At 48.5% G+C, this 13,059-nt stretch overlaps 1 protein-coding gene across 3 annotated transcripts; it reads left to right on the top strand.

Annotated features, from left to right (window-relative positions):
• The first annotated feature begins 245 nt into the window (after positions 1-245).
• Positions 246-9,908, top strand: nadsyn1 (NAD synthetase 1). Of its 3 annotated transcripts, XM_085466704.1 has the most exons (21): positions 247-691; positions 2,983-3,043; positions 3,119-3,235; positions 3,347-3,400; positions 3,490-3,579; positions 3,672-3,723; positions 3,806-3,894; positions 3,965-4,082; positions 4,164-4,295; positions 5,107-5,178; positions 5,713-5,837; positions 5,911-5,959; positions 6,047-6,149; positions 6,385-6,553; positions 6,637-6,772; positions 6,896-7,002; positions 7,084-7,215; positions 7,341-7,410; positions 8,877-9,005; positions 9,084-9,260; positions 9,365-9,908. In XM_085466704.1, the coding sequence occupies exons 1-21, from the start codon at positions 607-609 to the stop codon at positions 9,398-9,400; spliced, it is 2,103 nt and encodes a 700-aa protein (XP_085322830.1). In that variant the 5' UTR covers positions 247-606; the 3' UTR covers positions 9,401-9,908. The 3 variants fall into 3 exon arrangements, with proteins under 3 accessions (XP_085322672.1, XP_085322830.1, XP_085322753.1); XM_085466546.1 differs by having other exon boundaries at positions 246-691; positions 5,911-6,149; XM_085466627.1 differs by lacking the exon at positions 5,107-5,178 and having other exon boundaries at positions 5,911-6,149.
• Positions 9,909-13,059: the final 3,151 nt, after the last annotated feature.

Raw genomic sequence — 13,059 nt, 5'->3', positions numbered from 1 at the left:
AAAGCTTTCCAAACCTGCAGTGTATAAAAAGTGAAGCTAACTAACAACCCTCCAGCCTTGGCAGCCTTCAGTGAGTCTTTCACATGGATGGAGGAATTTCACTCGGACACTCGTGACACATTCACACTGGACTTGCTTGCTGGTGTGTTTGGGATCATCCTGCTTAAGCAGAGTGCTTCCTCGTGGCTCCATCAGCTACACCAAGTCTATAAAGCTCAAACTAAGAAATCAGGACGGGCAAATGTTTCGTCACAGGTTCAACTCCAGCTGATTTCTGCTACTGATCCAGGAGCTCACATATGTGAATCTTTTCCAGTTTATCCTCTAAAAATGAAGCGTCGCAGGACAAATGGTATAAATGTGTCTTTGTTTTTGGATCATTTTGTGAACTCAGAGGCTTTTTCCCTGCCTGCGCCCACCCTCTGCCGTCGGTGTGAGTCTGTGAGGATCCAGCAGGGGGCAGCAGCGCTCACGGGCTCAGTGAAGGCAGCGGGGGAAGAAGAGGCGGCAGGAAGCGCTCACACAGCCGCTGACCTGCAGCTCCGCTCTCACCTGAACCTTTCTGTCCTCGATCACCTGCGCCGTGTGACCACGTGACCCGCCGACATGGGCCGGAAGGTGACCATGGCTACCTGCTGTCTGAACCAGTGGGCTCTGGACTTTGAAGGAAACTGTGAGCGGATCCTGAGGAGTGAGTGAGACCGCAGCGCGAGCTCAGGCTGTGGCCCAGCCAATCACGGCCACGAACAACTCTGCTTTTCATAAAACGTATGACGCGTTATCCCCGTGCGCCGTCACAGGGTGCGTGGGTCTGCTGCCACTCGGTAATAATAAAACGTTCAGCTCGCTTTATTTCGATTCAGTCTGTGGGAGGAGAGTCACCCACGCGAGTCACCCACGCTCACTGCACATTTCAGCAAACACGCATCAGCAACATGAATCAGTAATAACTAGAGATGGCACGATACCACTTTTTTATGTCCGATACCGATATCATACATTTGGATATCTGCCGATACCGATATGAATCCGATATAGTGTTTTTTAATCAACAAAACTGTTTTTTAAATATCTTGCTGCATTTTGTATAAGTTCATACTCAAGTTTAAAACAACAACTACACTAAAGCTGTTCTGTTATACCTGTATGCAAAAAAAAAATATTTCATAGTTCAGCAATACTGATCAATCTAATAAACTTAGACCTACACCATCCTCCCTATTCTGGTATTTTAAAGAGTACTTAGCATAAATATTAAGCAACCTAACTAATAGGGTTCCAACTCCCAGCAACAACAAAAATAAATAAATAAAAAATAGGGAACCACCCCTCACGCTCCACCTCATGATGCTTAATCGACGTAATCAACCTTAATTTGATGCAGTGTGAAAAAAAATGCACAGAAATCAATTATTTTTCAAGAAATATTAAATAGATTCAACATCTTTCTTCAACAAAATTGCAGACTGCACAGATGGTACCTTCTCAAAGGAAAAAGTACTATAGCTTACTAGGGTATATATATTAGACTTAATAGTCACTATATACAGTAATTTACTTCTATTCATTTTACATCAAATTAAAACTTTGTGTGTCAGATAATTATTTATTAAAAGCTCGACATTTTAAATGAGAATAAGAAAGAAAAGTATGTCTTTGTGCCCCTTTTCCCAGTTAATGCCCTATCGGCCCCCCTGGCTAAACTTTGCTAGATCCGCCCCTGCACAGTTACCAGCGTCAGCTACGTAGAAAAAGATCCTCGAGTAGAAAGTAATATTAAATACATTCTAACAACAGCTGATCAAGCTTAAACGTGCTGCTGTTGTTCAGCCGCTGGTTTCCTCTTTCTGGTGCAAAGTGGGCCAAAAACAAACTAGAGACACGGAGTCGCGACAGAAAAGCCGATCAGCTGATCGTTAAGCAGTTTCATGATTGAAGTAGCAGCCGGAGAGCGAGAGGCAGTCGCTCGTTAAGCTTAACGCAGGAATGCTTTACAAACATTCAGAGATGGACTTACACACTTGCTTTACTTCTCTCGGGATAACTTTGTCGGAGATGAAATGCCAGGTTGCTAGCGAAGCTCCAAATGCTATCCAGACCACCGACAGGTCCCGCATGCCACAGCCGCTCTATCACGTGATGCATACTGCTCCGACGTGCTAACGTTCTGAGGTGAGTTACGGCGTGTTGCAAGTTTTGTGAGGTGCTTTCGTGATATTTAATGGATCGGATTACATTTTTTATTTTTCTCCGATATCCGATCCAGTAATTTAGGTCAGTATCGGACCGATACCGATACGTAATATCGGATCGGTCCATCTCTAGTATTAACATAGAATCCACGCGGCATCATAGCAAAACTACGAGGGGTGTGTGTGTGTGTGTCTGTCTGTGTGCGTGTGTGTGTCCAAACCAGGACACTGATGAAAAATCAAACCATCGTAGTTTTGTCAGAAAGATCTTTAAAGGACTCGACCTGAAACCACGTCACCTGAAGTCAAAGGTCATGTCTTTCACAGTGGACCCTCTACTGTGAAAGAAACCCAGACATTTCTGTACGAGTTGATGGAAAAACAGGAAAACACAGCTAAAAGTTCCAAATCTCCTTTACAGTTTCTAAACTTGTTTATTGGGCCAGATTTGAGTTTCAGCCAGGCCGATCCCGGCCCCTGGGCCTTATGTTTGATACCTCTCTCCTAGCTGCGTGGAGGATCTGACCCGGGTGAAGGGTTGTCGGAGTGTCCTGAGTGTGTGTGGACACAGGCACACACTGACCAGCTGTGGCTGCTCTGACTAACAGTGGCTGAGTCGTCTGCACACTGTGGGTTACTGCAGGTGGACGAGTCACATGACACGAGCTCGCGATAAGAAAATAAATAAAGCTCATGTTAAATTATTAGTTCTGTCACAGGCTGATTATCAGAGTTATCTGTGATCTCAGGCAGGTGTGTGTGATGCTGCAGTTCTCCCGTCTGCCTGCAGGTATCGAGGAAGCCAAAGCTCACGGAGCCAAGTACAGGCTGGGTCCAGAGCTGGAGATCTGGTACGATTCTTTTACGTCCTTATTAAACTCACGCGTCATCTGTTGGTCCAACTCTTCTTCTCTGCTTTGTTTCAGCGGCTACGGCTGCGCAGACCACTTCTATGAGTCGGACACGCTGCTGCACAGCTTCCAGGTCCTCAGGAATCTTCTGGAGTCTCCCGTCACTCAGGACATCATCTGTGACGTGGGGATGTGAGTGTTCAGAGTGCAGCGCGAGGCTTTGGCTCCACCTGCTCGACGTGATGTGGCGTGCACCTGTAACGTCTCCTCTCCTGCAGCTCTGACTGTTTCTTGTCCTTTCAGGCCCATCATGCATCACAACGTGCGCTACAACTGCCGCATCCTGTTCCTCAACAGGTACGTCAGCAAGGCCACACCTCCTCCTCCTCCAGGTCGTAGTCTTCCTCCACATTGAGCTAAACGAACACTTTGCTTCTTCATCATAGAAAAATCCTGCTGATCAGGCCCAAGATGCTGATGGCCAACCACGGGAACTACAGAGAGGTGCGCTGGTTCTCCCCCTGGAACAAGTTACGGTCGGTCACTCTGGAGTTCAGCTTTAATCTGTCACGTGTCTGCATGTGACCACGTGTCCCTAAACGTGGGTGTGTCTGATTGGTTCTTTCAGGCAGGTGGAGGAGTATTTCCTGCCCCGAATGATCCAGGAGGTGACAGGCCAGGTAACCTCTGCCGTCGCAGTTACCAGCTCATGTCTGGTGAGAGGTTCTCGTCTGAATTTTGTCGCCTCGTTCCTGTTTGCAGGACACCGTCCCCTTCGGTGACTGCGTGCTCTCCACGAAGGACACCTGCATCGGCACTGAGATCTGCGCCGAGCTCTGGAACCCCGACAGGTGGGGAGAGGCTGCCAGCAGGTGCGATGGCGCTCGCTCGCTCTCCTGCTAACGTCTGTCCTCTCCTCAGCCCTCACATTCAGATGGGTCGGGACGGCGTTGAAATCTTCACCAACTCGTCCGCAAGCCACCACGAGCTCCGCAAAGCTGACCAGAGGGTCAACCTGATCAAGTCGGCCACCACCAAGGTACGCGCTCGAATACGAGGCCGAGCACTGAGCGCGACGGGGCAGTGTTGTACGTGACGCCGTCTGCTGGTGACGTTGCAGAGCGGAGGAATCTACCTGTACGCCAACCAGAGGGGCTGTGACGGAGACCGCGTCTACTACGATGGCTGCGCCATGGTGGCCATTAACGGTGACGTCGTGGCGCAGGGAGCGCAGTTCTCCCTCGATGATGTGGTACGTGAAAAGGTTTCCTGTCATGTATGTCCTGCTGGAGGTTAAACATGACGATGAGCTCGGTGTGTGCGCAGTGATCCCGAAGCTCAGGTGAGATCAGCAGGAGCAGCTCGTTTCAGACACGGGACCACCTGACAGGCCGAGGACGCGATGATGAGGGATTAGTTTGAATTTTGATTCATGCAAAGCTCCTCAGGTAGAGGAGGGGCTGTTTTAGGGAAGTGTTTCCTGTGCTGCACCGAGACTGCAGGTGAAGATGTCGGACCGATGTGTGTGTCGCAGCCACCAATCAGAGCCAAGCTTTTAACAGACTGATGGATGTGCGACCCTAAACCAACCAAACGCAGCTGCCTGTGTGTAGCTTTCATTAAGACCAAGAAAAGTTTAACCTGTTCTGTGAAGCTTCTTATCAAAACCTGCCATGAAGAGTGTGTGTGTGTGTGTCTGTGTGTGTGTGTGTGTGTGTGTGTGTGTGTGTGTGTCTGTGTGTGTGTGTGTCTGTGTGTGTGTGTGTGTGTGTGTGTGTGTGTGTGTGTCTGTGTGTGTGTGTGTCTGTGTGTGTGTGTGTGTCTGTGTGTGTGTGTGTGTGCGTCTGTGTGTGTGTGTGTGTGTGTGTGTCTCTGTGTGTGTGTGTGTCTGTGTGTGTGTGTGTCTGTGTGTGTGTGTCTCTGTGTGTGTGTGTGTGTGTGTGTGTGTCTGTGTGTGTGTGTGTGTGTGTCTGTGTGTGTGTGTGTCTGTGTGTGTGTCTGTGTGTGTGTGTGTGTGTGTGTGTGTGTGTGTCTGTGTGTGTGTGTGTGTGTGTGTGTGGTAGGAGGTGATTACGGCCACTCTGGATCTGGAGGACGTTCGCAGCTACAGAGGAGAGCTGTGTCAGCCTCAGCTGGTGAGAGAGCGCCCCCTGCTGTCCAACCTGTGAACAGCATGAAGCTGCGTTTGTGTTTTTCTCTGTTATCAGCTCAGTTTCTGTGATGACCTGTGACCAGCAGTGACCATAGTTGACCAGCCTGACCTCCACATCATCACAGGTTCTCAGCTCCTCCCGCAGCTGCTTTGACCTTTGACCCATCCTCAGTGAGCGCTGCAGAGCTCTGAGGATGGGAAGCAATAAGATTTGCTTGATTTAAAAATGTAAAACCTTGATAGTGTTCGAGTCCCTGTAGGTGTTTCAGAGTCACAGAGCCACGAACGCTCGTGGTCGACCTTCAATCCAAACCAATCAGCGCATTAACCTGCTAACAGGCTGATGCTTTATACTGTGAGGCCAAGACCAATAATACAGGCAGACGACCTATGACAGGTCGCCCCCCCCACAGCAGAGCTCGTGTTAAAGGTCATGCAGAGGTCACCTGTGAGTGGCGGTGCTGGATGAATGTCAGGTGCTGACGGTGTTTATCTCTCGTGTTTCTCCGTGTGGAAGGAAAGTGACTTCAAACCTTGTCACAGGGTCAAAGTGGACTTTTCTTTGTCCGGCTGTGACGACGTCTACCTGCCCACCCACCAGCCAATAGAATGGCACTTTCACACACCAGAGGAAGAGATCAGGTACGTTTAAATGAAGCTTCTGTAAAGCTCCCAGAGAGCCTCTCTTACAGCTGTTTGCTGCCGCGTGCTTCAGTTTAGGGCCGGCCTGCTGGCTGTGGGACTACCTGAGGAGGAGCGGCCAGGTGAGGAGGACAGGTGTGAGGTCATCTTTGGCTACATTGAGAAGTGTGTGGTTTGGGCCTCTGAGCTGTCTGCTCGTTTGTGTTCAGGCTGGTTTCCTGCTGCCTCTGAGCGGCGGCGTCGACAGCTCCTCCACCGCCTGCATCGTCCACTGCATGTGCGTGCAGCTGTGCCGGGCTGTCGAGGGCGGCAGTGAGTACCCTCCGCTGATTCTCCTCCAGAGATGCTGTTTATATGTTCTGTTACAGTATACTGGTGAATAGTAACCTGTGCAGATCTTCAGTCGGAGCATTTTGAGCCGAGTGTTCAGAGTAAAGACAAATCTGAGGGTTTCAGGAGATAAACAGGAAGCATTTGTGTGGAGGAGCAGCTCCCAGGATGAGCCGAATGATGTAACTTCCTGCCTGCTGGTCTGTCTTCCTCACAGACAGTCGGGTGCTGGAAGACGTCCGCAGGGTGGTCGGCGACGAGTCGTATCATCCGCAGGACCCGAAGCAGCTGTGCGCTCGCGTCTTCACCACCTGCTACATGGCGAGCGAAAACTCCTCCGAGGACACGCGCAACAGGGCCAGAGACCTGGCCAATCAGATCGGCAGGTAGGAAGCGGGTAGATCCATGGTGAAGACCACGACACTGAGAGGCTCACAGGAACAGTTCTGACTCGTTCTGTCTCCTGCAGCACGCACATGAACATCAACATAGACGTGGCGGTGAAAGGCATTCTGGGTATCTTCTCGGCGGTTACCGGACGGTGGCCTCAGTTTCGTGCGAGTGGGGGAAGTGCGAGAGAAAACCTGGCTCTGCAGAACGTGCAGGTCAGAAGCTGCAGATGTTTGTGGCGTGCAGCGCCTCTGACAGTTTAACCGCGGCGTTCACGTAACGCCATCGCGACCCGGCTGAACTTTGTCACAGTGTTCACTTCCTGTGTGTGTTCCCAGGCTCGGGTCAGGATGGTCCTGGCTTACCTGTTTGCCCAGCTCAGCCTGTGGGCTCGGGGCAGACCCGGGGGCTTGCTGGTGCTCGGCTCTGCTAACGTGGACGAGAGGTACCCGCCGCCGTGTTCGCCGTTTTCACTGTTAGTGTGGCTCACGCAGCATATAGAATAACAGGGCGTCGTCCTGCTCAGCCTCACAGGTTATTTCACCAAATACGACTGCTCGAGCGCCGACATCAACCCGATCGGAGGCATCAGCAAGACGGACCTGAAGCGCTTCCTGCTGCACTGCGCCGAGCAGCTGCAGCTCACTGCTCTGAGAAGGTAAGGCCACGGGGGTCTGCGCCTCTGCAGCCGCTGCGGTGTGCTTTCACACTGGAGTTATTTCTCAGAGACGCAGCATCTCGTGTGGTTTTTCAGTTTGTCGGTGGTTTTGGTTTCCTCTGCAGCATCCTCGCAGCTCCGCCCACCGCCGAGCTCGAGCCGCTGACAGACGGGCGAGTTTCTCAGACCGATGAGGTGAGACGCAGACGGGAACGGGCCTTCATCACTCTGAGACTTCAGAATGAAATGAGTTTGTATGACAGACATGATTGTTGCCGCGAAGCTCCTGCACACAAACCTCAACCCACCAACTCTGCTGCTCAGCACAATTCCAAAGCCCTGCAGCGTCTTCATCCTGCTGTATATATTAGGGCTGCCGCGATTAGTCGACTATCAAAATCGTCGACGACTGATTTAATAGTCGACGCGTCGTTTGAAGCTTTGTAAGATCCCAAAAGACGCAGGAATAAGTAGCAGGATTTAAGAGTGTAATAACTGACTGAAACAGAAGATGGCAGCACTGCATGTACAAGGATGCCAGCTGCTGTTAAACCCCGAAGAAGAAGAAGCTGTGTCCCAGAATTCATAGCGCAGCCCAGCTCAGTTTCCAACAATGGCGGTAGCTAGTTAGTTTTAACTTTACTCTTATTATTCTTTCTGGGTCACAAAATAAACGTTTAACATATTTTCATGGAGAATGTAGCTGTGTAAACCTCAAATACCTGCTCAGTTTATCAGGACACCGCATATTTTCAAAAGCGCTCCGACGTTTTCTGAGACGTCTGTTACCCACTAGCTCGATAGCTAGCCGGGGGCTAGGCTCACTAGAGCCGTGAGAACACCGGACTCCCGGCTTCAAACCCACCGCCGTCTTTCTCTCTCAGGTTAAACATGATATATGAGTCACTTAGATAACTTAAAATGTTATTGTTTGGCTTTTTTCAGTATTTTATTTGTTCCTGAGTAAATCGGTTTGGCTGAGATTAAAGTTTTTACACAGCTGAATAAACATCAAGCAGACAGCTGATTATCAGAAGTGTGAGATGCTCCAGAATATACTCCGGTGTCCTGTTATATTTTAGATAGCAAGGAGTTTATTAAACTTCACCGAAACAATCTGCAAATTTCATTAAAATTGAATAAACTATCATCTTGTCTTTATTTTTAGTTAGCACCTTAAAAGCTTAAAGCTGTAAGCTAATGATAGTTATATAAGAGCAGATGCTGCTGGTGCAATAAGCTGTACGCTGTACGTCCAGTGGATGACGATCTGATTAGTCGACTATCAGAATAATCGTTTGTAGCAGCCCTAATATATATTATATTGTATATCTCCCAGCATGCCCCTCTGCTCATAGTGAGAGTAAAATGACTGAGTGCAGCTAAAGTTCAGTCCACGATTTAACCACTTAAGAGTCCGCTCTACTGTAACACTGTGATTATGAGCGTGCAGTATGATGTAGAGGAGGGGCCCCTGCAACCATCAGGCCCCCCGGCGGGCTGAAGCCTCTTTGTACACAGGTGACAGGAAGCTAACTGCAGCTCGCTGCTGACTGCAGGCGTCTTTATAAAGTCCAAAGATGTCAGCGTGAAGCGCTCTGCTAGCATCACGTCATGACTGCTATTAAAGACTGTTAGCGCTATGTGTGCTCCCCCCGCAGGCCGACATGGGGATGACCTACTCTGAGTTGTCTGTGATCGGACGACTGAGGAAGATCTCCAAGTGCGGCCCCTTCAGTATGTTCTGTAAACTCATTCACACGTGGAAGGACGCCCTCTCGCCCTCAGAGGTCAGTCTGAGTGGTCACAGGTATGAAGGTCGTGTCCCCAGCAGCCTAACCTGAAGCAAGCTCGTGGTTTTCCTTTAGGTGGCCCAGAAGGTCAAGCGCTTCTTCAGGATGTACTCTGTGAACCGCCACAAGATGACCACGGTCACGCCGTCCTACCACGCCGAGAGCTACAGTCCTGACGACAACCGCTTCGACCTCAGGCCTTTCCTCTACAACGCAAGCTGGAGCTGGCAGTTCAGGTGCATCGACGACCAGGTGAGCATCATCGCGTTTCTCTCCCAGTCAGAACGAGAAAAGATGATCAGAGGAGCGGCGCGTCGATGAAGACGAGCTGTGAGCAGGTGTTTCTGTTCTTCCAGGTGACCCAGATGGCTGCAAACACGGCGAAGCGCTAAGAAGCAGAGGTCATCGGCCCTTCGTGACTCCGATGACCACGAAGACGTCCCGCTTGATCAAAGCCGAAGACCACGGACGATGCTTTTGTGCTTTCCTGACCTCAGTGACATTAATAACAACTGTGGTCCCTTCAAACAACCATTTACACAGACTGTGAAATCAAACGCCTTAATCCTGCATTCTTTCTGGCCCCCAGCAGGGGGCGCTTCCTCTTTAATGGTCTCAGGTGTGATTGAATCAAACATTCTGGAGATGATGGTCCCCTTAGAGTCAGAAAGGAGCAGGGGGCATCCTGGGTCCATCGTTTATCTACAGTCTATGATCCAGACACACAATTCTTCTGCTTGTTTTTCTCTCTTTGTGTGTTATTGTGCAGCTTTGCATCGCCCCTGATTATTTCTGATTCTGTCCTCCGTCCGGTTTGTTTTGATCTTGTTCTGTGTAAAATTTAAAGATACAGGATCATCTCAAGTGTCCACGTGTGAAATAAAAGATCTCTTGATTGTGTTTTTTTTTGTCCTGTATGTGCCGCAGTCAGAACGCTGCGTACAGGTTAGACCTGTCGTCAAAGAGGCCACGCGCCTATTCATGCAAACTTTAAGCCTTAATACAATTTAAACAGGTGAGTTATAGAAACATGCAGTTGTTATGAAGGAGGAAATGATCTCTGCAGACCGAACCAGCCTGGGTGTCGCAGACGTCGTGCCAGCAGGTTGCTGAAGAAGCGCACAAACCACGGCGAGCTTCTCGTCTCAGCTTATTCTTCAGCATAGCTGTTCATATCTGTGGCGTGACGTGGATCAGATACAGGTGGTTGTGGGACATTAGAGGACAGCGTGGCATGTCTGAGGGGACGAGGTATTTCATAGGTCAGAGTAAACCGTCGTGGTTTGTTTTGGTATTTAAAGCTACACAATATTAGTCATTTCAAGATTACACTTACTAAAAAACAGAAGCGGCTTTAACTCGAGTCAGTCTTTCACCGTTTAGCTAAAGTCACGTGACAATAAGGTCAAAGTGTTTATGAAGAGGTCAGGTGGGGATGGTCCTGTGTTAATCCTCACGTGTGTGAGAAATATCTGGCTGCCATGTTTGTTCTGTCAAACTGACCGTAGCCAGGGCGATCCAGGGTTTACGTCATACGTGACTGTGAGCGAGGCAGGGGGCGTTCAACACCACCAACATTAAGATCCCAGGAACTTTCCGTACCTGGGTGATCAAGCGTGCATGAAGGCTTCACGTGGCGAGCAGCTCAGACTCGGTTCCTTTTGCTCTCACAGGTTTGTCTGCATGCAGAGAGCTTCTTTAATACATGAGTGACCGTTTCACCGCCGTTAACGTGGTTTTAACGAAGGCGACATTATTAGCACTGCAGGTTCCTTCGTTTCACCCTGATGGAATAATTCCCAATAACTGCTTCAAATGTACTGATGACGTCTATTTGAAAAACAAAAAAATCCCTTTTTTACTAAAACCACACTGATGCTTGGAGGACTGCAGAGAGGCGGCTCGCATCCATTCCCACAGCTCAGAGCTCGAGCTTACATGATATTTGTTACCCATCATAAACTCAGGTGTTGTCATTTTCCTGACTCAGGCTTCTGAAACCCGGCACGTCCTCTTCTGAGCTCTGCCTCAAGAGCTCAGCGTTCAGTTTCTGAGGAGGAACCCGACATCCGGAGGTCGTTTCATCATGACGTGACCTTTCTGTTGTGGTGCTTAAACTCTCACACTCATTAGACTGTGGCGCTTTCATGACATGCTGTTAATCTGTTAATCTGTCTTTTGAACTCTGCTATGGTGCAGCAAAGAAGTCTCCATCATGGACTGTACATAAAAGATGGAAGCAAGGCAAAGTCCTCTTTTAACGTCTTAAAACGGGCGTGGCTGAACTGAATGACCACAGATCAGAGACGCACAGTGTTGGGGAGTAACAGAATACATGTACCGCCGTTACGTATTTAGAATACAAAATATGAGTAACTGTATTCCGTTACAGTTACCGTTTAAAAAGGTGGTATTCAGAATACAGTTACTTTGTTGAAATAAATGGATTACACTGCGGTACTTTCCTGTTTCATTTTGTCGCGGGTCAGGACTGTTTGGGTTTTGTTTGACAGCTACGTTCTGTTGTTCCAGGCGGCAGCGTTACGGTTGCCATGGTTACAGGGCGACGCTCTCTCTCTCTCTCTGCGACTGTGTGTTTCCTGGGTGAGAGAGCGCCTTTTCGTTGTTGTTGTTGTTGTGCTAAGCTAACAGGCAGAATGCTACAAGCATAGCTCTAAAGAATGTAGCATCATGGGCAGTGTAGTCCGTGTTGCAGGGAGAATGGACTGCCATACACGTTATGTGTCTGTGAGCGCGAGGAGGGAGAAAAAGGGGAGTGGAAAGGTACGAGTTGTCGTCGAGGAAAAACGGGAGCTGGAAGCATGTAAATATAATAATAACCACTGCAGCCAAGAAGAGAGCCTGACGAGCCCAGTTGTAAGTAAGCTATTAAGACTCGACTGTACACCGTGTTCGTGTTTTCCTCCGAAACAATAAGTTCTGTTGGAGCAGCCTTTCAACGCCTCTCTCTGTCTCTCGCAAGAAAAGCTGACCCACACAACAAAGTAAAGCTATTTTTCGGCTACGAGCCGACAGGGACCCCGCCGTATTAGTCAGAGGTCCCTTTACTACAGTTCAGAGTCGCGGACCTTCAGTAACAGTAATAAATCACACAGCAATAGTACATTCACGTAGTTGTAAAAAGCATGATAATATATTAAGTAATCCAAAGTATTCAGAATACGTTACTCTCATTGAGTAACGTAACGGAATACGTTACAGAATACATTTTGGGGCATGTATTCTGTATTCTGTAATGGAATACATTTTAAAAGTAACCTTCCCAACACTGGAGACACAACATGGCCGTGTCCTAAAAATGTATCTCAATGTGTCCATAATTTACTAAATGAATATCACACTGTGTTAAAGAAGCCTTGAAACTACTGAGGGGTGTACTGCAGATGAAGCTGAACAAGGCCAGGCTTCCTCGGTCTGCACTGGAACATCCAAGCCTAAGAGCCCAGCGTAAGAAGTTATCAACTTCCTGTTAAATCTGTTCTTGGCTTCTTTGTGTGGGTCACGTGACTCTTCTACCATCAGAGACGTTATCTGATGATGATGTAATGGTGATTAAAAATCTGTGCGTAAACTTTGCACGGAGATTAAATCTAAAGATTTCTACCCAGAGCAGTGAAAGAGAGCCGAGGCCCACTACAAGGAGCCGATGATGAAATCAGTTAATCACCTTTGGGGGAAAATAAATAATGTGACAGGTTTCTTTCATGCACTTAGGTTATCTAAAAATAATCTTGTTTTTCATCTCAGTAGGGCAAAATAAATATGATGAATACAAAGTAAAGATTACTGATATCAGGATTCTGTGTTAGGCCAAAGATGTCAAACTGATTTTACACGTTGGGCCACATACAGCACGCTCTGGTACCGACGTTTAAACACACGTTTAATCCCCGAGATGTCCGAACACGTCTCAGATACACGATGAAGAAATCTGACAGCACGACTCTTTGGGACGAAATAAGAAATCCAACAAACGTGTGGTCAGAGCTGCGATGGTAGAAAACAGAAAATGGAATTAACTGTTTATGTA

The sequence above is a fragment of the Copadichromis virginalis genome, linkage group LG1 (assembly GCF_057382275.1).
Source record: "Copadichromis virginalis isolate Kocher_CV1m ecotype Utaka linkage group LG1, C_Virginalis_male_GT1.1, whole genome shotgun sequence".
NCBI classification, from domain to species: Eukaryota; Metazoa; Chordata; class Actinopteri; order Cichliformes; family Cichlidae; genus Copadichromis; species Copadichromis virginalis.
This window is presented reverse-complemented; position numbering and strand designations above follow the sequence as displayed.

Bases quoted from the DNA above. Each gene is read 5' to 3' on its own strand.
- nadsyn1 (XM_085466546.1), top strand. From the start codon at position 607: ATGGGCCGGAAGGTGACCATGGCTACCTGCTGTCTGAACCAGTGGGCT. The intron at 6,773-6,895 runs GTCAGAAGCTGC...GTGTGTTCCCAG, and splicing joins TGGCTCTGCAGAACGTGCAG to GCTCGGGTCAGGATGGTCCT. The intron at 7,003-7,083 runs GTACCCGCCGCC...CGTCCTGCTCAG, and splicing joins TCTGCTAACGTGGACGAGAG to CCTCACAGGTTATTTCACCA.